The 24,205-nt window shown below is 41.7% G+C and overlaps 1 protein-coding gene across 1 annotated transcript; it reads left to right on the forward strand.

Annotated features, from left to right (window-relative positions):
• Positions 1-7,095: 7,095 nt before the first annotated feature.
• Positions 7,096-22,860, forward strand: SMPDL3A (sphingomyelin phosphodiesterase acid like 3A). Its single transcript, XM_006089227.3, has 8 exons — positions 7,096-7,280; positions 9,826-10,039; positions 11,101-11,245; positions 15,874-15,970; positions 17,115-17,284; positions 18,538-18,718; positions 20,458-20,582; positions 22,375-22,860. The coding sequence occupies exons 1-8, from the start codon at positions 7,169-7,171 to the stop codon at positions 22,690-22,692; spliced, it is 1,362 nt and encodes a 453-aa protein (XP_006089289.1). The 5' UTR covers positions 7,096-7,168; the 3' UTR covers positions 22,693-22,860.
• The last annotated feature ends 1,345 nt before the right edge of the window (positions 22,861-24,205 follow it).

Below are 24,205 nucleotides of genomic sequence, written 5' to 3' on the forward strand. Positions count from 1 at the left end.
ATCCCAACACACAGAGCTTTTTGCAAAGCCCGCAAAAGGTCTGGAAGTCTGATCCTTATTCGGGGGACAAAGAAACCAAAGGGTATGAAGAGAAGCTTCCTCCATATTGGTTTGCTCAGGATTTGGAAACAGGCTCCCCTGAGTCACGGTACTAGTACATCTGGAAATAAATGGGTTTTTCCTGTATCTCCGGGTACTCCTGTGTATTTTTCGGTCGCCTGGGAAATTCTGTAACACCTATGGCCCCTTTCCCCCCCCCCCCCCAACAATCCAGTCCTGGCTTTGGGAATGGAGGGCTGTTAATCCCCTTGGAGAGATAATGCCGTGCGAAGCTGTAGCTTCCTGTGAAGCTTCCCAGCAACCCTGCTTACAATGCCTGACTTCCTTTTGCTTTCTTCCCTTTATTTATGTGAACTAGTTAATTATGATAGCCCCATGGCACTGGCTTTTGAGAAAAGAAAAGGCTTTATTGTAAGGTTGACCAGCAAGGAGACAGGAAGCAGGGCTCAAATCTGTCTCCTAGAGCCAGGGTTCAGGGAGAGTGTAAGGGGTTATGGGGAACAGGCTGGTATGCTGAAGCACTGGCAAGGCAGGTTTTAGTAGGAGGCTTTTGGAATTGGGCCATTTATGGTAACCAGGTCTTTCTAGACACCCATCCCTTTGCTTCTGAAAGGGTTCCTGTGTTCTGACTCCTGGTCATGTTCTGGTCTTTTGGCTCCATGGAGGATGTGGGGCCTTGAGGGGGCAACTTTGGTTCCAGGTACAAGTGTAGGTTAACATTCTCTCCAATGTACATACATGCTTCGGTTTTGGCATGACTTACAGGTTTGGTCTGTCCTCTGAAAAGCAACAACTCAGCATCTTCTTAGAAACAGGATAGGACCAGTTTGAGCTGGTTCTGTGATTATACAAGGACCATTTTGTCCACCATTGGAAAGTACTTTGGTTCTCAAAAGGCTTTTGAATCATCCTAAAGCTGAGGCAGGACTTGAACTGAGCTGGCAGGACATGAAACAGGAAATGGAGGTGTCTTGGTTCCACTTCAAAGCCCCTTTTATGAGACACATTCCCATTTTATTACATAGACTACAAAATAAGGTTTTCACTGATGCGAAACAAATACACTTTACAAATCTTCTATAAGGTTAGTTACTCTGGAGGGTATTTTCTTCTCCAAAGGAATTCCAGACCCTACAAATGTAAACTATATGCTTCTTTATCTTAAAGGGGTCAGCATCCTCATAAATGGTATTGGAAGGAATACAGAACCCAAGGCAATTTGGGGATCTTGGCTTTTTTTTTTCAGACTAAATATTGTTAAAAAAACAAATTACAACTGAGTAAATTTGAATATCTAGTTAGCTTTATTAAGTGATTATAAATTGGACAACATCTCACCTAGCTGCCAGAAGGCCTCCAAGGAGTAGTACAAAATGGAAAGTGTTTATAGGAATAAGGGTGGGGGCAAGGGACTAGTAACAAAACAAAAGAAAGGACTATTGTGGCTCAGACAGACATCTTTTTTTTGGAGGAAGAGAATAAAAAGTGTTTTTATCATGCCGATTGCTGCTTCTTTTTAGGTGGGATGGAGAGGGCCCAGGTGCTTGACTAGAAAATTTCATACTCGTAAAGATGATGTTTCTGGGAGAGACTGAACCAGCAATGAGTCAGGTATTAAATATAGGTTTGGTATCATGAGCTTTGGCACAAGTGAGGCTATTTGGGGTCTGTGATTTTCTTTTTAACAGTTTGCTTGTTTTTAACAACTGAGTTAGAAAAGTGTCGCAGAACCATACTTTATGCATTCCAGAGGTGCATGAAAATCATAAGTAGAGCTGGTTTATTTTACTCTTCTGAAAGGAGTTTTTAGGGGTAAAATAGGCAGGTTTAGGAAATTTTAGAAATTAAGGGGTCCATGGAAAAAAAGCACAGGGCTACAGAGCTGCAAAGGGCACATTTCCATAGAACAAGGGAGCTGGAAACTACATTTCCATAGAATAAGGGAGGTGGGAGCTGCAGAAGGTACACATTTACAGAATAAAGGGAAGGAAACCCCTAATTCAGAGGGGGAAGAAGAAAGCCCAGAGGGAATAGGAAAACAATAAGGGAGAAGAAGAGAACTCATGTGCCTCAAGTGAGGTTTGAGCTCTGAAGTTGCTTATAGTGACCAAATCAGAGGGGATAGTGACCAATCAGAGGGGATGTCAAGGCACAAAGAACTGCAGTCTTTGTAAACCATGGACAAAAGGGACTCAGTGGGACTCTTTTCCCCTCCGCATGTGGGAGTCTGTGTTTGTTTCTCAATAAATGTCCACCTTTTACTATACCACCTTCTGTCCATGGTTTCATTCTTTGACTCCACCAGACAAGAGCCCAGGAACCATCCTGCCCAGAGGAACACCATGCGTTCCAGTCCAATTTTCTTTTGGAATTTTTTTTATATGTAAAGGTGGAAATTTATTGAAGACCAAGTATAGACTCCCATGCAGGGAGTGGGCAAGAGTCCCCCCAAGGAATTTTTGAAGATACTGTTAAGGAGAAAACCACAAACCCTAAATGGCATCACTCAACTAAAAGTCCAACATAATGCCAAACCTACATTTAATATCTGATCTAATTGTAGTTTTAACCTCTCCCAGAAATATAATCTTTTTTTTTAATCTTTATTTTTCAGATTATTACAGATGTCCCTCTTTTTTCCCCCCATAGCTCTCCTCCACCTGGTTCCCACCACACCCCAGGCCCTCGCCACCCCACTATTTACATCCATAGGTACTGCATACATGCATATAAGATCTTTTTCCAATCTCTTCCCGCACCCCCCCACACCCCCTTCCCCCCGAGAATTGTCAATCCGCTCCATTTCCATGCCCCTGATTCTATTACATTCACCGTTTATTCTGTTCATCAAATTTTTTATTCATTTGATTTTTAGATTCACTTGTTGATAGATATGTATATGTTGTCACTTTGTTCTTCATAATTTTTTATCTTTACCTTTTTCTTCTTCTTCCTCTTCTTGAAGAATACCCTTCAGCATTTCATATAATACTGGTTTGGTTGTGATGAACTCCTTTAGCTTTTTCTTGTCTGTGAAGCTCTTTATCTGACCTTCAATTCTGAATGATAGCTTTGCTGGGTAGAGTAATCTTGGTTGTAGATTCTTGTTATTCGTCACTTTGAATATTTCTTGCCATTCCCTTCTGGTCTGCATAGTTTCTGTTGAGAAATCAGCTGACAGTGGTATGGGTACTCCCTTGTAGGTAACTAACTGTTTTTCTCTTGCTGCTTTAATGATTCTCTCTTTGTCTTTTGTCCTTGGCATTTTAATTATGATGTGTCTTGGTGTGGTCCTCTTTGGATTCCTCTTGTTTGGGGTTCTCTGTGCTTCCTGGACTTGTAAGTCTATTTCTTTCACCAGGTAGGGGAAGTTTTCTGTCATTATTTCTTCAAATAGGTTTTCAATATCTTGCTCTCTCTCTTCTTCTGGCACCCCCATGATTTGGATGTTGGTACGCTTGAAGTTGTCCCAGGGGCTCCTTACATTATCTTCATATTTTTGGATTCTTTTTTTTTTTTTTTTGCTCTTCCGGTTGGGTGTTTTTTGCTTCCTGGTATTTCAAATCTTTGACTTGATTCTTGGGATCCTCTAGTCCAGCGGTTCTCAACCTGTGGGTCGCGACCCCTTTGGCAGTTGAACGACCCTTTCACAGGGGTCGCCTAAGACCATCCCGCATATCAGATATTTACATTACAATTCATAACAGTAGCAACATTACAGTTATGAAGTAGCAACGAAAATAATTTTATGGTTGGGTCACAACATGAGGAACTGTATTTAAAGTGCCAGAAGGTTGAGAACCACTGCTCTAGTCTACTGTTGAATCCCTATATATTATTCTTTATTTCAGTCAGTGTATGCTTAATTTCTGACTGGTTCTTTTCCATTATTTTGGCATTCTCACTAAGATCCTTGAAGGTCTCACTAAGTTCCTCAGAGGTTTCTAGAAAATTCTTTTTTTTAAAAAATATATTCTTACTGATTTCAGAGAGGAGGGGAAAGGGAGAGAGAGTAGAAACATCAATGATGAGAGAGAATCATGGATCAGCTGCCTCCTGCCTGCCCCCCACTGGAGACTGAGCCTGCAACATGAGCATGTGTCCTTGACTGGAACCGTACCTGGTACCCTTCAATCCACAGGTCGATGCTCTATCCACTGAGCCAAATCAGCTAGGGCTCTAGAAGATTCTTGAGTAACCTTATAACTGTGGTTTTGAACTCTGTATCCAGTAGTTTGTTTTCTTCTATTTCTTTCATTTGTGACATATTTCTTTGTCTCTGCATTTTGGCTGCTTCCCTGTGTTTGTTTCTATGTATTGGGTAGTTGCTAAGTCTCCTTGAGTTGATAGAGTGGTCTTGTGTAATAGGAGTCCTATAGGGCCCAGTGGCTCAGCCTCCCCAATCACCTGAGGTGGACACTCTTGGTGCACCCCTTTGTGGGCTGTGTGCACAGTCTTGTTGTAGTTGAGCCTTTATTGCTGTTGGTATCACTGGGAGGAATTGACCTCCAGGCCAATTGGCTGTGAGGACCAACTATGTCTACAATGGAAGAGCTGCTGTGCAGGAGACACCTTATAAGGCAGGACTTACTTCAGTGGGGCTTTGGTACTCACTGAGTCTGCCACTTGAGTGTGTCACTGATGGATGTGAAGAGTTGTAATCTGGTGTGGTCTCACACTGACCAGTGGGTACACTGGCTATTAGATCTCCAAGGACATGCAAAATCAGCCACTACCTGGGGCCACCCAGAAGGAGCTACAGAGAGATCTGCGGAATCTTCCTCTTTGTATGAGGTTTGGAAGTGTCCAGACGAGGCCCAGCTGTGAAGCAAGGTAGGCTGGTGCTGGTGCGGCCTTAGGCTTTCTTTTGATAGCTTTGGGGTTCCCAGACCCAGCTGCAGGTCATTTGACAGGTTTTAGGCTGAGAAAGGACAGGCCATTCCTATGCAAAAGCCGTTGGGCACAGCTTGGGTGGGGTTGTACATTGGGTAGGGTGGTGTCTCAGGAATCTCCAGGGTGGAGCAAACAGCAATGGCTGCCAGTCAGCCCTGCACCGGGGAGGTCCCAGCATGGGAACAATGACCACTGCCAGCACCTCCATCTGGAAGAAAGCCGCCCCCGTGTTCCTGCCCCAATGCCAGACAGTCCAGTTTCTCCTCGTATGTGTCTGGGTCCTCCTGAGTCTCACTTGGCCCTGGAGCTCAGACCAAGTGGGAGCTTGTGTTTCCCTCCCTATTAAGAAAGCGGCACACCTGGGTGCCAGCCCGTTCTGCGCCTCCGCACCTCCTACCAGTCTCAATGCACTTTCTTCTTGACCTCTCTAGTTGTAGTACTTCCACCAGCCAGGTGTCCATGGTTCTAGATGATAGTTGTTATGTATTTTAGTTGTTATTTTGATGTGGTTGTGGGAGGCAGCAAGTACAGGTGTTTGCCTATGCCGCCATCTTGGTTCTCCCTCCAGAAATATAATCTTAATGAACCAATCTAAAATTTTCTGTTAACATCAATGAGGTAATTCAGCAATTTTCAACTGGTGTGCTGTGAGAATTTTCGAGACATGCAAAACCTGACTAGTCAGGGGCACTGATCTCTTTTTCCTTAGATTGTCACATAAAAAATGATAAGAGTCCAGCTGGTGTGGCTTACTGGTTGACCTATGAACCAGGAGGTTACAGTTGGATTCCTGGTCAGGACACAAGGCTGGGTTGCTGGCTTGATCCCCAGTAAGGGGCATGCAGGAGGCAGCTGATCAATGATTTTCTCATCATTGCTGAACCGGTTTGGCTCAGTGGATAGAGCGTCGGCCTGTGGACTCAGGGGTCCCGGGTTCAATTCCGGTCGGGGGCATGTACCTTGGTTGCGGGCACATCCCTACTGGGGGGCTGTGTAGGAGGCAGCTGATGGATCTCTCTCATCGATGTTTCTGGCTCTCTATCCCTCTCCCTTCTTCTCTGTAAAAATTCAATAAAATATATTTTTAAAAAAATGATTTTCTCATCATTGATGTTTCTGTCTCTCCCTTTCCCTTCTTCTCTGAAGTCAATAAAAAATACACACACACACAAAATGCAGTCCTACTCCTGGCATGCTTGCAAAATAGTAGGAGAGCTGAGGTCTGTTTTAAGGTTTGTTTTAAAGTTAAAACAAACTTTAAAAACAAATGACAACAGCCAACACAATAGCTGTCCAGTGTGAATGGATCAAAATTATATCTATTTTTTGTCAGATCAGCAAAATATATATATTTTTGGAGTGCTGCAGATTTTTAGTAATTAGTTTATGTGTGCCACAAGAAGAAACAATGTTAAAAATGAAAAATTGGTCATGTGGGCTCTCTCCACCGCACTCCCCCATAGAAAGAAGAGGCAATCTGCATGATAAAAACCCTTGTGCCCCCCCCCTCCCCGCTCCCCCAGAAGTCTTGCTCTCCCAATGTTTTCCCTGTCCCACCCTTCTTCCTATAAAAGCCTTCCATCTTGTACAACTCCTCCAGAGCCCTCTGGTTGCTAGATGGAATGCTCCCCAATGCAGGAATCACTTAATAAAGCCAAATTGATCTTCACGTGTACTAGTTGAATTTTGTTGTTGTTTTTTTTTAGCAAACAAGACTCCCAGACCTAGGATACTGAGAAGTCGTCATGGACCATCACCATCCCTTTAGCTTGTAAAAACCCAAATGACTGGGCTCCACCCCCAGACTTTCTGATTCAGTCGGCCCGCTGTGGAGCCTGGGGATTTTCATTTTAACTCGAATTCCCCGGCAGTGCTGAGGCTGCTAGTTCAGGGACCACACCGAGTTCCTCCAAATCAGATACTTGAAGGTTTCCCGCGTCCCTTCTGCCGAGCAGGCCCTCAGGTTTAGGGCCAGGTGGCCTGGCCCAAACACATTCCTTCCCGGGGCGATCACTGACACCAAGCAGCCAAAAGGCAAGTAATCGTTAGCTCCCGGAGGCCAGGCTAACCCGGTGGCTGCAGACTCTGCCCTCGCACGTGACCGCTGGGCGTCTACACATACATTCCCCCGCCTCCTCCCACCTCCACCTCCGGGCCCGGCGGCCCAGTGGAGCCCAGGACCGCTCCCGTCTCCGGGGCTGCGGCTGTGCCCCCGATGGCGCTGCGGGACGCGCTCCTCTGCTGCCTGTGGGTGGTCTGGCTCGGCCACCCGGGCCGGGGACTGCCCCTGGCGCCCGCCCGCCGCCCGAGTCCCGCTCCGGCGGTCGGTGAGTCGTCCGTGACCTTCCCTCCCCCGAGGGGCCGGGGAGCGCTGGGGCGGAAGCGCCGCTCAAAGTCAGAAAAGTGCCCGGGACAGGCCGAGCGCGGGGAGGGCGAGGGCGACGCGGGGACCCGAGCGCCCAGCCCACCCGCCGGGAGGTCGGGCTCCGCGGGGAGGAGTCCCGGTGCCCGAGGGGCGCTCCACGCGGGCGCGCGGCGGCCGGAGCCCGCTCCTGGCAGGGGCTGCACTTAGTGTGTCCAGGAGTTTTGCTCCCGGGGAAGGAAGGAAGGAAGGCAAGCTGCGTGCCTCCGGGAAACATCTGGGAGTCGGCTGTCCCGCGCTTCCCGGGCCCCGAGTCCGCGCAGAGCGGAGGGGAGCCGAGGGCGCTCCGCACGCCGCCGGGTGCACCTTTCAGTGGGACTCGGAGGATCTTCGGTCCCCGCCGCCAAGTGTGGTGACATTTTCTCCCCCCTCCCCCAGGCAGAGCGCGATCACAGCCTCGGGGCCACCCACCCCAAGTCCGGGTTGGGACCTTCTTTTCACGTTGCCCCGATGCTGGGCTGCGGGCGGGAGGGTCTCGCTCAGGCTCAGCGCTTTCCACGGAGCCGGTTGCAGGGCTGGTTCTCAAAGTGTGGGCTGGGGCCGCCGGCACCCGCATCCCCTAAACTTGTGAGAAATGCCAGTTTTCCGTCCCGACCCTCGCCTATCGATCCCGAAACTCCGAGGATCGGGGCTCAGCAATCTGTTTAAGAAACCCGCTTGGTGATTCTGGTAGACGCGACAGTGAGAACCACTGGCCCAGGACAGATAAATGTTGGACGAGAGATTTCACAATGCCACCTGAGCCGTCAGTTGCAAAGAGCAAGGTGCCCACACCGCACAGACAAAACAATTGCTCTGTTGTTTAGAGAGGGGAAAGTTAGCCAGGTGTTTGGGGCATCCGCGCAGGGCTGAGTCCTGAAACCTCCCGTCTTATCTGTCGCCCTTTCTCATGTGACTTCGGAAATGCAGTGCGGAAAATGCCTCCTCTTTGAAAGCCAAGTCCTCATGACTCAGCTCTTAGGCAGTTGAAAACAAGAACGGTTTCCCAACTGTCAGGCGTAAGAAATTGTTCCAAAACACTTTTGTCTGCTGGGTCCTGCTCTCATTAAAGCTGGGGCCGTGCTTAATCAGGTGGCTGTGTAGGATTCAGAGATAAAAGGTCCCTTCTGCTTTTAAGAATCCGATTGCTGAAGGCTTCAGTGACACCCTGCGGGGGTCCAGCGAATCGCCGCTCCCACCTCCGTCGTTTGGTAGGAAAGCAGCAAGGTTGAATCCCCGGGGGAAGAGGAAGGGGAAGGGGAAGGGGAACTTCAAAGAGCTGCTGAAGTGTGGACTCAGCCGGTTCACATTGGATATATTCTTTTACTTTTTCATTTGATGTAAACCCCCAACCCAACCCAGAATGTTTGGGTTTCCTTACAACACCCACCATGACGGCCTCGGGCTCACTTACTTGGTGTGTATGTGTGTGCGCACGCCAGTGCCCAGTCTCACTTTCCTGCCCAAGTCCTAGTGGTCAAGAGGACAAAACCCAGGGAAGCTCCACCAGAGGGTGTTTAGCCACAACTCCTTAGCTTTGGTAGGTCATGACCTGCTGGACTATTTAGTAGGAACTGACAAACAAATACTAGTGAACAGAAGCACGTATTTTAAACAGCAGTTTGTCCAAACATGGTTTACCAGATCCTCTAGGATAAATTAAAACATTTAAGATAAATAAGTTTTTTTTTGGTATAATTTTGAGCATTTACGTACCTATGTTGACAACACACACATATTTGTGGAAATATTTTTAAAGAAAGTAGTTGTGGTGTAGGGAAAAGAACTTTGGATTGTTAACCCGAGAATCTGAATTGGAGTGTGGGCTCTGCTGCAGGCCAGGTCTATGGTCTTGGACACACACACACACACACACACACACACACACACACTCAGCATTTCATATGCAATTTTATTAGAAGTGGAAGGTGAGGCCTCCTAAGGTTCACTATTCATAAATCTCAGGTGAAGGGCCTGTCAGAGCTCATTCTTAGCTACTATTTAAAGACACCCTCCAGTGCATCTAAGTAATTACCCCTCACTTACCTGTCTGGGAATCCAGTGTAGTGGAAAGAACACTGGACTGCAAGCCTGGAGAAACTGGTTCTAGTTTAGCTTTCATTGCCGGCGGGAATCCTGGAATCTGCCTATGCCTAATTAAAGAATGTTTGTTGAGAGCCTAATGTAGGTCAGACATATTCTAGATGCTAGAGATATATAAATCTAGGTATTAAATTATATAAGATGGATATGTCCTTAATGTGTTTCTAGTTTTGGTTTACAAAAATGTAGTATATTTTTAATCTCGTGTCCCTTAATCACAGAGGTGTCAGCATCCATTTTACACGAGGTGAGTGAGAGAGAGGGATATCACAGGGAGGAGCAACAACCTGTCATCCGACTGTAAATATTTACGTAGAAAGACCAAAAAAAAGAATTAGATTTAACACCATTTCTTTTCTAATCACCAGGACAGTTCTGGCATGTGACTGACTTACACCTAGACCCTACTTACCACATCACAGATGACCACACGAAAGTGTGTGCTTCGTCCAAAGGCACAAATGCCTCCAATCCTGGCCCTTTTGGAGATGTTATGTGTGATTCTCCATATCACCTCATCTTGTCAGCGTTTGATTTTATTAAAAATTCAGGGCAAGAAGCATCTTTCATGATATGGACAGGGTAAGTTATTATATAAGTACCAGGAGTTACTCGGTGTCTTAAGCTTCATTAGATTGCTGAATTCCATAAGATTAATTATGTTTTAAAATTATTTGGTTTAAGAAATTTTAGGTCATTCAAATTAATCAACGTTATTAGAGATAAAATTTTTAGAATTGTGTGTTTTTTAGAGTACACACTCTAGAAATATGTTGATGGTAGGACATGAATCCATAAGCAGCACACTTATATCAGTATCTTGATATTTTGTCACTTATTAATGTGATAAAAGTCTTGATTAAATAATAAAAACAAATGGCAAAAATGGGAGTTAACCTGTGATAGCAATTTTGCAAACAGCATCCTCTGGTGGTATAATGAAATATTCCATCCATTATGATGGAGTGAAGAGGCCTCTATTTCCTGTACCTGAAAGAGTATTATTATTTTCTCCATTTTACATATAAGGAAATGAAAGCCCTGAGCATCTAAGTAACTTGCCCAAGTGCACACAGCAAGTGAGTGGCAAAGCTGGGATTTTTAAAAAAATATATTTTATTGATTTTTTACAGAGAGGAAGGGAGAGGGATTGAGAATTAGAAACATCGATGAGAGAGAAGCATCGATCAGCTGCCTCCTGCACACCCCCTACTGGGGATGTGCCTGCAACCAAGGTACATGCCCTTGACTGGAGTCGAACCTGGGCCCCTTTAGTCCCCAGGCCTACGCTCTATCCAGTGAGCCAAACCAGCCAGGGCAAAGCTGGGATTTTTAATCCAGGCATTTTGGCTCTGGAATCTGTGCTTTTAATTTACTAAAATTTATTATTTCTCATAAATCTGCAGCCAGGCAGTAAAACAGGCTGAGATTTCTAGTTTATCTTTTGTGATTACACACAGTTTAAAAATGAGATTCTTTGTGGGAGAAAGGTAAATGAAGAGGAGTTTGTCAACTCTTCACTCACATCTGCTGTTTGATGGCGGAGGTTTGCAAAGACAGTACACAGCAAGGCCTTATGCATAAGTCTCGTGGATTTTTTATGTAACCTGACTTTGTTCTCTATGGTTCTTTGTTATTTTCAGGGATAGCCCACCTCATGTTCCAGTATATGAACTCTCAACAGACACAGTCATAATGGTGATCGCTAATATGACAACCACTGTCCAGACTCTCTTTCCAAATCTCCAGGTTTTCCCTGCACTGGGGAATCATGACTATTGGCCACAGGTAAATCTGACCTTAACTTCCAGAAGTGCTTAAAGGATTTTTCCCATCAGTGGTGTAAAAATTGTGACAATAACTGGCTGATGGTAAGCTGTGGAGTGGGGCTCATTGAGGCAGAGTGTGCTCTTAATGCTAACCACCAATGAAGGCAAGATGAGTGTTTGGAGGACTTTAAAATGACTTTTAATAATTCATAAAATGTTATGAATTTTTGGAAGTGAATTTTTGGAAGCACATAGTTTGTGAACTATTAATTTTTCTGTTTCTTTATAGTCTTCCTTTATTTCGCCTTTCTTTTGAGTAATTTTGTCATTTATTCATATTTGCATGATTCAGTTAAGGAGGAAGGTTAACATTGACAAATGTTTATGTTTTTCAGAATTTCAATTAGGCATACAAAGCTCACCACACCCTAATCTAAGCTAGATTGTGATCGAAAACTTTAAAAACATAGCAAACTATCATAAGAACCAAAGAGAGAGGTTCAGGTTCAAGCCCTGTTTATCTAATTAAGATGTGATTCAAGGCAGAGACTGTATTCAGAATATTTAATGCCTGATATAGACAGCTGAGCTTCAACTTATCGGAGCAGCTCTTTGTTAAGCAGCCTGTGTGTAACAGCTAATACCAGCTTTGATTTCAGGGTCTTGTTATAGTAGTGTAGAACCCTCGATTTGTACAGATTTAAGAAATCTCAGAATTTATTGTTTAGTCCAGAGCATGGCAAATTAGGGACTCTGGTCCAAATTGGCTTGCCACCTGTTTTAAATAAAGTTTTATTGAAACACAACTATGCCCATTCTTCCTGTATTGCCTACGGCTTCTTTTGCACCAACCGCAGAGCAGAATAGTTGTGACAGATCGTATCACTCATAAGCCTATCCTATTTATTATTTTGCCCTTTGTAGAAGTTTGCTGACCTTGGTCTAGATCAGTGATGGCGAACCTATGACACGCATGTCAGAGGTGACACGCGAACTCATTTTTTTGGTTGATTTTTCTTTGTTAAATGGCATTTAAATATATGAAATAAATATCAAAAATATAAGTCTTTGTTTTACTATGGTTGCAAATATCAAAAAATTTCTATATGTGACACGGCACCAGAGTTAAGTTAGGGTTTTTCAAAATGCTGACACGCCAAGCTCAAAAGGTTTGCCATCACTGGTCTAGATCTACTCTTCATTTTATAGATGAGAAAATAGGCCTAGAAATGTTAAGTTGCTTGTTCAAGCTCTCACAATCACCCAGGGGCGGAGACCACATCCTGGATCTTTTGTGTGCAACTAGACCAATGTCCTTGCACACATCCCTTGCTCTTGCCAGAATAACATACTCAACATCTCTGGATTATGATGTTTACTGTCCTGCCTCTCTTTGTCTACATTTTTCTTTTTGCTTAGAATATGTTTTCCATCTCACGTCAAAAGGATGCTTCATGAGAGTTTTGATTATATTAGTCAATCTAACCTGAATAGAGTGATTTTGAAAAGTTGTACTCTGGGACGAGGGTAAGTTTCAAGTGACTTCTTGACACTGACCTCCAGTCTTGAGATGACCACAGTTGAGTCTTTGTGAGTTGGCCTCTCAAACAGTGGTCAACTTTTGTGACCACTGAGATGTTAGACCACACAGTGCAGAGGCTTGGGGATGACAGTCTCCGGGAGCCAGAGATCACACACATTGTTTTATTAGGTGACAAGCAGACTGGTACGGTGGAAAAGTGAGGTTTAGAGTCACATTCACTAGAATTTATTTTTTTTTATTTTTTTTAAATATATTTTATTGATTTTTTACAGAGAGGAAGGGAGAGAGATAGAGAGTTAGAAACATTGATGAGAGAGAAACATCGACCAGCTGCCCCCTGCACATCTCCTACTGGGGATGTGCCCGCAACCCAGGTACATGCCCTTGACCGGAATCGAACCTGGGACCTTTCAGTCCGCAGGCCGACGCTCTATCCACTGAGCCAAACCGGTTTTGGCAACATTCACTAGAATTTAAATCCTCATCTCGCCTTGCTTCTAACAGCTTGACCAACTTGGATAATTCACTTAATGTCCCTGATCCATAGGTCACTCATTTGCAAATAGGAGCAATAATTCCCTCCTTGCAGAATTTTTGTGAGAATTAGTGACACTTTATGAAAAGGCACAACTTCCTACCCACCACATAGTAAGCCCTCAGTAAGTGGAGTGGTGGTTGTTATAGCATTAAGCTGTGGCATGCGATACATTGTCCTATCTCCTTTGAGGATTTCTTTCTTTTTACTTTTATCTCTGTCTTCTTTTAATTTATTTTTTATTTTTTAAAATCTTTATTGTTGAACGTATTACAGATGTCTCCTTTGTCTTCTTTTTATGAAGTCACATCTTATAATAATTCAAAGATGTAGGTACCACCCAACTTCTAAACTGTATCCTATTACGTGTACAGCTAAGGTAAACTGGACAGTCTGCATACCTTAAACAGTTAATTTTTTTCTCTTTCTAGCTTATGACTTTATATTTTAAAATCTTTTATTATTCTACTCCCATCCTTCCATCCCACATGTAACATTTCAGGAATGTCAAATGTAACACGAAAGCCTCACCACAATATTACTAGAGACTGATACCTGAGATTGAATTCTGGAGACTGTTAGTAACACATAAAGATGACAAGTGTTGTTTCCATTAAAACCCCATAAACATGTACATAAACATAGCTACATAAACATACACATACAGAGGCATGTCCCCACCCATTCCATCAGAAGTTGATATTAGTGTGGGCAGCCTGGGGATTCCTTCCAGTGGCCACCCGCCCAAGAAAACAGTCTGGGCCAGGGTCCTCATTTACTCCTAAACTGGTAAGGCTGGTGCCATGAAACTTACGGGTGGGTCCCATTGAATACCTCATTTCTCAGCAGTGGTCATGTCATAGCCCAAATGAACTGAGATGATAGTATGGTCCAATAGATAAGTGGAGGTAAGCATGATGGCGCAAAGACCTGGTCTGTGACTGACCAGTCGTTCCTGGATAAATCACCTAAGTTCTCTGGTGCTGATATATCTCATATTTAAAATGGAAAAGTGTAGAGTGCTTTTTATATAATTTTAAAATTCCACTAGACCATGTTAGTATCTTTGTTTCCATCTCAAAGTAAACACATGGTTGAAACTTTAGGGTTTTCTTTGATGATGATGCTGACCAATTTTTAATTTAAATTGATATTTAGAGAGAGGGAAGGAGAGGGAGAGAGAAACATCATCATATGAGAGTGCAAAATTGATCGGCTGCTTCCTATACACCCCCCACCAGGGACCGCCCCCGAAACCCAGGCATGTGCCCTGACCAGGAATGGAACTGTCAACGTTTTGGTGCAACCTTTTGGTACATAGGACGACGCCCAACCAACTGAGCCACACCAGCCAGGGCAATGACGACTAATTCTAAAACAGAATAGGGATTGGCCTATGCTATTGTGTAATTTTCAGACAGGTGACTCTGATCTCTGACACGAACTGAAAATATGCTTTGGATAATTAGTTCCAGTTAAAACAAGTTATTTGCTTATTACTTGCTCTGAATGTATTTATACTTTCATTATGTACTAGGCATATGTATTAGGAACTAAGGTGACTCGGGTGTCATCTTGAGACATAACTAAGCATTTTAATTAATGCTGACAAGGAAACTCCTTTAAGAAATAGGTCTCTATCACTATTATACAAGGAAATGAGGATAGTGAGTAACATGGCATCAGTTTTTTATTATATTTTTTTAAAGACCAAAGTAGGAATAATTACCCAATTTTACAAATGCTTTCTGGGTTTCTATTCAGTATCTACTTTCTTAAAGTTTTGTTTTTTTCTCCCCTAGAGCTTATGTCACATAAACATGCATTATGGTAATATGATAAATAGGATGATAAAATATACTTTATGATAATAAAAGTAATGTTTTATACATCTAGTACACCATTAAAAATCAACACGTTGATAAAATTCAGGCTGACATAAGAGACTTCTTCAAGTCAATTTTTTATGGTTATAAATCTATAAGAAGTTAAGAAGTTTTTTACTAGTGTTAACATTTCAGAGGACTTATTCTAATTTTTTCCCATTCCTTCCACATGCTATGATTCCACATATGAGTGAGATTCCACATATGAGTGAGATCATGTGATACTTGTCTTTCTCTGACTGGCTTATTTCACTTAACATAATACTCTCCAAGTCCCTCCATGCTGTCTCACAGGGTAAGAGATCTAGATTTCACATATAAGTGAAATCATAAGGCATTTGCCCTTCTCTGTCTGATCCTTTTTTGTCAACTTGATGAATCATTATTCAAGGCCTGGTTCAAATGCTCTATTGTCTCTCCTGCTGACTCTTTGGGCCAGACTTGATTGTTCTTGCTTCTATACTCCCAGAACCTCTGCAGTAGTACCTCGTGCACTGTCTTATAGGTGATTGATTGTATTTTGTCCCCGTCTCTCCAACTAAGTTATAAATTCCTTGAAGATCTAGTATTCATCTTTGCATTTTCAGATACCTAACATAGTAGTAAACACGCAAGCAATGTTTAATTAATTGACCCACATATTCTTTAGAGTTTCAATGGGGACTTATATTGTTTGTGGCCAGGATCAACTGCCTGCATTCAACAGCAAGGTGTACAATGCAGTAGCAAACCTCTGGAAACCATGGCTAGATGAAGAAGCTATTCAGACTTTAAAGAAAGGTAGGTGAAAGATGTACTCATCTCTATTTTGCCTCTATTTTTATTAACGTTGTTTAGACTTAGGTCTTTCATATTTGCTTGGCGGTGCCAATTCTGCAGAGCCTCTGTACCCAGTTTTTCTGGAGGCCACAAATCATGTTTGAAAGCCGAGGAGAGAGAGGCAGGGATGGTGAGTGGGCCCAGGGCCAGCATCTCAGTGACTAGCTCTGACAGTAGACTCTTGGGTGTTCTGTCACCACTGGTTTGCTGGTGTCAGTGGGCTTATGCCTTTAACCTTCATCTCCATGGAGAGTGTAGTATCTCTGGTTTGTCTGCCATTTCTTCATTGGTCTCTGGGGCAAGATCCATGTGTGTTGCCATTCTTTGGATTTTGTATTTCACAATAATTCTCAACTTCCCCAATCATACAAGAGTAAGAGTTGGTATATTAATATTTCTTTTACAAAATTCAGTGCCTTGTTGTCTAGTGCCAATATATTGTATTTTCACCTGAATATTGGAAACAACTCTTGTTACTTCTACGTATAGAAGAGCGAACATTGGACCTGGCACATGTAGGTTTTCCATAGTGTTTGTTAGACCTGATTCTTACCTAATGATGGCCTGTGTATATACAAACTAAACAATGAGATCCTATGTAATAAAAGCCTAATATGCAAATTGACTGAAGGGCGGAAAGACGGGTGAAATGACCAGTCGCTGTGATGTGCACTGACCACCAGGGAGCAGACGCTCAACACAGGAGCTGCCCCCAGGCCCCAGGCCAGCCAAGGTGGGTGCCAGTAGGACCCCCCCCCCCCCCGCCAACCACCCCACTGGTCACCCTGCAGAGGGAGGCAAGCGGTGGGGGCAGAAGTGGGGCCAGCAAGCAGGCAGCGCCAGGCTGGCCAAGGTGGGTGCCAATGGGGGCCCCCAATTATCCTGCCGGTCACCCTACAGATCGGCCCTGATCGCTGGCCAGGCTTAGGGACCCTACCCATGCACAAATTTCATGCACCAGGCCTCTAGTATAAATATAACCATCCTGGCTAGTTTGTAAATCTTTTTTTTTTTTTTTGTAAATCTTAATGAAGAATTTGCTTTCATAGTGACTGCATATCTGTGAGTGTGTTTCTCTAGAATGTGTTTAAATTTGTTTTTATAGGTGGCTTTTATTCACAGAAAGTTTCAACTAATCCGAACCTTAGGATCATCAGCCTAAACACAAACTTGTACTACGGCCCAGATATTGTGACCCTCAATAGGAGTGACCCAGCAAATCAGTTTGAATGGCTAGAAAATACACTGAATATCTCTCAGCAAAATAATGAGAAGGTATATTTCATAGACCCAAATCATAAGGGGATAAATAGAGGGCTAAATTTGTGTATTTATTAACCTTGGGGGGGGGGCATATGTCAGGCATTAATAAAAATAGTAAAATTTGAAGATGTTTTCATATGAAATGCATGATAATTTATCTCTTGTTATTTGTTTTATTTTGTTTTGCTTTTAATGTTTTGAGGATTGATTGACATCAGTTCATATAAAAAAAGCTGATATTAAAAAAATTGTGACCAATGTCACAGTTAACATATATGATCAACAGTGTAGTTTATTTATTATTTTTAACTAGTGGCCCAGGGCATGAAATTCATGCGGGGGGGGGGGCTGTGTCCCTTAGCCCAACCTGCACCCTCTCTAATCTGGGACCCCTCAGGAGATGTCCGACTGCCGGCAGTTGGACATCCTCTCGCAATCCAGGACCACTGGCTTCTAACTGCTTACCTGCCTGCCTGTCTGATCACTCCTAACCACCTGCCTGCCTGATCACCCCTAATCACCTCTTCCCGCCTGCCTGATCACCTCTAACCACCTCTGCCTGCCTGCTTGATCACCTCTAATGCCTCTGCCTGCCTGCCTGATCGCCCCTAACCACCTCTGCTTGCTTGCCTGATGCTCCTAACTGCTCCCCTGCTGGCCTGATCACCTCTAACTGCTCTCCCCTGCCAGCCTGATCTCCCCTAACTGCTCTGCTTGCCTGATTGTCCCTAACTGCTCTGCCTGCCTGATCTCCCCTAACTGCCTCTGCCTCGGCCTCTGCCACCATGGCTTTGTCCAGAAGGATGTCCAGAAGACGTCTGGTCTATCCAGTCTAATTAGCATATTACCCTTTTATTAGTATAGATATATATATATTTTTTATTGATTTCAGAGAAGAAGGGAGAGACAGAGAGATAGAAACATCAATGAATGGAGAGAATCATCCCGCCCCCTACTGGTGGGGGATCAAGCCCACAACCAGGTCATGTTTGGAATCGAACCTGGGACCCTTTAGTCTGCAGGCCGACGCTCTATCCACTGAGCCAAACTGGCTAGGGCAGCAGTGTAGTTTAAATGAGACAAGAGCATATATAGTGAAATAAATAGTTTTCTAATTTCATATTTTTTGGTAATAAATAGGAGAGATGGTATATTTGCTTTCTAAATTTTAATTAATATACTTGATCTTGGGTATCTAAATGTCATTTAGTTATGACAAATGTGCAGAAAGATTCTCATCAGTTCTCCTGTGTTTCTTTCCCCAGGTGTACATCATAGCACATATCCCAGTGGGCTATCTGCCCTATTCAATGGGCACTACAGCCATGAGAGAATTGTATAATGAGAAACTGATAGATATTTTTAGAAAGTACAGCAATGTCATTGCAGGACAATTTTATGGACACACTCACAAAGACAGCATCATGGTTCTTTCAGATGAAAAAGGTAACGTTAGAAGCACCTCTTACAGATATCAGACAGCCCTCTGGGTCAGAGGGAGAGGGCTGTCCCCAACCTCGATTCTCGTCTTTTCACATAAATGCATTTATACAAGAGGCCTTGATCGCGTTGTGATGAAGCCAATTTTATTAAAGCAATTAAAGCATGCACCTTTATTAAAGAAGCAAGGCAAGCAAATCTATGCATCTGGCTTAGGAAGCACAGATGGGTCCCAGCTAATCTGAAGAGTGAGTGGGGTGGGTGTCCGAGGCATTATATACCCTCCTGTCTATAGGTTTTAGCATCCCTCTGCTGAATATTTTGGTACAGATTCATTCTCAAGGTCCCTTTCTACCTTGTTGTGACCTTCCCAGAATTCATGAGAAGCACCTGGCAACTTGAACTTGCCAAGCCTTGAGGCTGCTGGCTGCTCTGCTTAGGGAGTAAAACTGCCTTTTCTTCCTTTCCTCTTCCCCCCTCCTTTTCTGCGTTCTCTCCTTAGGGAGGATTGTAACCATTTGCTCTCACGTGTCCTTGGCTGGGGAAGATAATGGCTTGTTATTTACAAGCTGGTTGTAAATTGCTCACACTGTTCAGCCTTGTTTTAACTCCCCTGTCTCAGGTTCCCTAGTCACTTGCTCTGGATTTTCCTAGCTCCTTACTGCCCTGTAACAGTAATACGACATTTTGTTCGTATCGCCCCAATCCAAGATGCTAAAGCAAAGCATCGAAACGCCGGTAATTTTTACTGAGTTAGCAAATTAAATGTTTCATTAAATCCAGCACCAGATTTTACTTAATATAAAAAGCAAAGGACAATTTACCATTGGTTTAAAATAAAACATAATAAACTCTTTCAAGTACTTATATGCATTGTTAAAGACTCAGCATTAAAAGAAAAAAAACACAGAAGAAACTCTAGCATCAAAATGAACAATGATGATCTATTTTAAAAAATTATTTCTGTACGAGGGTAGAAAACTCGAGAGTTAACAAAGCAAGACTTCTGATTTTATAGTAGTCAGTGTAGAGAAAAATCAATATGTATTTTTTTCAGTAATTGGGGAACATTTTTGAAATGCTTTACCTCTTTTATTTGGAATGGGTGGTCTTGGTAAAAATGATAATCTTTTAGAAGTTGATAGTTTTTTTACTCAGAAATTTAGTTCTATGGTATGTATAAAACATGGTGACACTTAAATCAAATATTGGAATATTGTTTCAGGTAGAGGTATAGGACATGTGTGTGTACTTGTAATAACTTGAATTTTTTATTATGAAAGATTTTAAATAGCAAAGAGCAGAGAGAATGGTAAAACAAACTCATGTACCATCATTTATTTTAACGTCTATCAAGATTTTGCCCCATTTGCTTTACCTATCCATTTTTTAAATTTTTTCCTGAATTATCTAAAAGTGAATCTTAACATCAGATGTTTTAGCCCTACATGCTTCTCGATACATTGCTAAAATACATGAGTCACTGACATAATCATAATACCTTTAATTTATCTAACAAAATTAATAATAATTCTTTGCTATCGTTTAATACCAACCCATAATAAAATGTTTCTATTTTCTCAAAAGTGTTTCTGACAGATGTTTCAAGTCAGGAGTCATTAAAGATCATATATTTTTGGGCTATTATGTCTATTAATCTCTTAACCTGGAACTTGTTCATATTTTCAATATAGTTAAACTCAGTCTCTAAACAAATATTTTTTACATGCACATGTTTTGTCCAGGAAATCCAATAAATTCTGCGTTTGTGGCTCCTGCTGTTACCCCAGTGAAGGGCGCGTTACAGAAAGAGACCAACAACCCTGGAGTCAGACTATTTCAGTATGATCCTCATGATTATAAGTTATTGGTAAGTTGGTACAATTTTAGAATTGACCCCATACTTATACATGTCTTCGTAACTTTCAGTAGTTGAGTTGAATGTTTTCAGCATAGCTGTGTGTGCTTTGTTTTATGTAAAACTCCAATGTCTTATTTTTTATATTTGGAATGTCAGCATTTGTAAGTGTGGGCTCATGAGGTCAGCCTTTGGGAGGCTGTTTCTCTAAAACTTCTAAAGCCTTCACATTCAGTTAGATCAGTGGTTCTCAACCTTGGCTCCACATGTTATGGGGTGGGGCCACAACATTAGTAACAAAGAAACAGAATTTCCGGAGGATGAGGCCCAGAAATCAGGATTTTAAAAAGATTCCCAGGTGATTCTAATGTGGAGCCAAGGTTGAGAACCACTGAGTTAGATGAAGGTTTCAGTAGGGAGTGTCTTGTCTGTGGACTTGTATATGTGTTGAAACTTTTCACGAAGCCTTATTTGTTATTAATTACTCTTCTTTAGAATAAAGTTATGAAGGAGAGTATAGGTTCTGAACCCATACTGTCTCATGAGCTGTATCACCTAACTTCTCCGTCTGAGTCTATTCCTTTGTAAAATGGGGATTAAAATATTACTGCCTTCACTGAGTTGCTGTGAGAATTATATATATAAAGCACTAAGGAAATGCTTGGCTCCTCTTAAGTGCTCAATAAATGTCGGGAAAAACAATTTGTAAAGGAAATAAGTTGAGCTGAACATTTATTTTTGTGATAAAAGTTCTCTGGAGCTTGTACATGACTCTGCTGTAGATAAATTTAGTATAGAAAGACTGAGCATTTAGTTTATGGGTAGTACTCCTTTCAACAAATTAATTGGGAAAGAACTTCTCAATTATAGTGTCTATTGTTGTAACTATATATATTTTTCCTAGATAAACTTAATAGGAGGTAATCCTTTTATTTCCTAGAATATGTTTTTATAAAAGAGGTAGGGCAGAGGAAATCTGGTTTAATCCATAAACATTAGATTGAATGAGGAAATAAGACAATTGGCAGATAAATTAGTTCAAAGGAATCTTTTTACAACTATTAGCTGCCTATTTTTGGATCTGAACCTCACTCATACATGGATCTGCATGTGTGTATATATGTACTAACAGAATGATGTCCCTGATATAGCACTCCATACTTTTTAAAAGTCCAAAAGTTTGTATAGTATGACCTCATTTTTTTAAAAAGCCAAAAAATAGGAGATAGGTGTATATTTTCTAAATACTTATATTTGTTTTGTACATAAACTCTAGAACAACACAAGTAACACGAGAGTGTTGGTAAATGTTTAACAATCTGTTTCACTCAGAAAAAACCCCACACGCTTTGATTTATAGTGTTTGCTGATTTCCATGATGTAAATACTCCCATCATGGCCAATTTCAAGCTGCCAAAGTAATATCAACTAACTGGCAGGATTCCTGAAAATTTGACAATCGGCTCTTGTGAGCTGTTACAGCCGCCTCCAGCACACCACTGATATGTGTAATATTATTAGTGGTGGTCACTTCGGACGTGTGTGAATTGAAGGCTTTTTATTTTGTACATCTCTTTATGTAGTTTATATTAATTTGGATTATGTTCTTTCATTTATTTTTAAAGTGAAAAAGTAATATAGCTCTTCTATTTGGACTCTTTCTCCAAAATCAATTCTCACTTTTTTAAATGACTACAACTTGAAATTAGGAGTGTCACGTTAATCCTAGTAAGGACTCTTCTTGCTGCACAGTGTTTTATATGCCCCCGAATGAACCAGGCTTTCTTACCGTTTTTAACTGTAGGATATGTTGCAGTTTTACTTGAACCTGACAGATGCTAATCTAAAAGGAGAATCCAACTGGCAGCTGGAGTACACCCTGACCCAGACTTATGACATCGAAGATTTGCAGCCACAAAGTTTGTATGGCTTAGCTAAAGAATTTGCAGCCCTAGACAGTAAGAAATTTGTAAAATACTATAATTACTACTTTGTGAGTTATGACAGCAGTGTAATTTGCGATAAGGTGTGTAAGTCCTTTCAAATTTGTGCAATTATGAATCTTGACCATAATTCCTATGTAGATTGCATCAAACATTATTATCTAAAGCACAATCTATAGTATTTCACAACTTGTGTTCATAGAAAATGTAACAGTGCTCTGTTTCTGCGATCAATTTGTGGGACTTGTTATATAAATCTTTGTGAGTTACTGAGTGGGCAAACAGAATTCCTTTCTTTGCTTTCTTTTTTTATGATGCCCAAATAAAGATATTTTTAATATTCCAAATTTTTGTTACATTGAATATATATAAACTGCCCACTAGAATGATGTTTAGATACACATTTTCTAAATGTGTATATATAATTTATATATATAAATTATATCTAATTAGATATAATTTATATATATAAATTAGATATAATTTATATATAATTATAAATTTATATATAATTATAATTATAATTAGATATAATTTATATATATAAATTATATATACACATTTAGAAAATGTGTATCTAAACATCATCATATATATTTTTTAGTTATAATTTATATATGTAAATTATAACTTTTTTTATCCAGTTTATATAATTATATCTAATTTACACTCTTGTGACAATGCCGTTTTTATAGTCAAGGAAACGACTTCTTCTGAAGTGTGATGAATTATTTTTCGAAAGATAATTTTCAGTTTGATTGATTCACTCTTATTAAAACCCATGTGTAAACTGAAGTTCAAACTGTTTAAATCTCATGTGTAAACTGAGGTTAACACTATTTACATGCACTGCCTCCTCTTGGGAAAATGTGGATTTCTCATTAGGGTCATCTCCGAGTCTATGAAACATCACTGGACACATGATATCTAGCTGTCTTCACTCTGTGAGTGAAGGGGAGTGCTCTTCAGTACTACTAACATTTTTTTTTTCTTTTAATCCTCACCCGAGGATATTTTTTCCATTGAGTTTTAGGGAGAATGGAAGCGAGAGGGACAGACAGAGAGAAACATCGATGTGAGAGAAACACATCGATTGGTTGCCTCCTGGATGAGCCCTGACCAGGCTTAGGGCAAGAGCCTGCAACCAAGGCAACCAAGTGCCCTTGACCAGAATTGACCTGGGACCCTTTGGTCTGCAGGCTGACGTTCTATCCACCGAGCCAAACTGGCTAGGGCAGTACTGCTAACTTTTAATAAGAGAATGTCACAAGTTATACTTACTGTAACTGCAGTGCTAGAATAAGGCCTGGGTCCTAGTCCAGTGTCTGACACTTGGTAAATAACTATTGAAGTGAATTGAAAGATGTGAATATTTCCCAAAGAAGTGTATGGGGATGCAGCAGTGGCATTTTCTTTGTCACAATGTTTGGAGAGAGGATAAAAATGAGCTTTCATCCCATGGGGTTGATTTTAGGGTTCTTCCATGGTTGTTGGCTTCTCAACAGCTTCTCTCCAGCTGTTGCTTGTTTCCAGGCTCAGTGGGAGGATTAAAGGAGAAGAGAAGAGGATGAGGCTGAGAAATTTAGGGGAAGAGATGATTGTATACCCCAGTACCCCCAGTACATTGGTTTGCTGGAGAATACATCCAGTCAGGAGCTTTAATCAATCAATAAGGAAAGTGAAACTCATTAT

This window comes from Myotis lucifugus, unplaced genomic scaffold (genome assembly GCF_000147115.1).
Source record: "Myotis lucifugus unplaced genomic scaffold, Myoluc2.0 scaffold_57, whole genome shotgun sequence".
Lineage (NCBI taxonomy): Eukaryota > Metazoa > Chordata > Mammalia > Chiroptera > Vespertilionidae > Myotis > Myotis lucifugus.

Excerpts from the sequence above, each read along its gene's own strand:
- SMPDL3A (XM_006089227.3), top strand. The coding sequence starts at position 7,169 with ATGGCGCTGCGGGACGCGCTCCTCTGCTGCCTGTGGGTGGTCTGGCTC. Across the intron at positions 7,281-9,825 it reads GAGTCCCGCTCCGGCGGTCG|GACAGTTCTGGCATGTGACT; the intron begins GTGAGTCGTCCG and ends TCTAATCACCAG. Across the intron at positions 11,246-15,873 it reads ATCATGACTATTGGCCACAG|GATCAACTGCCTGCATTCAA; the intron begins GTAAATCTGACC and ends GTTTGTGGCCAG.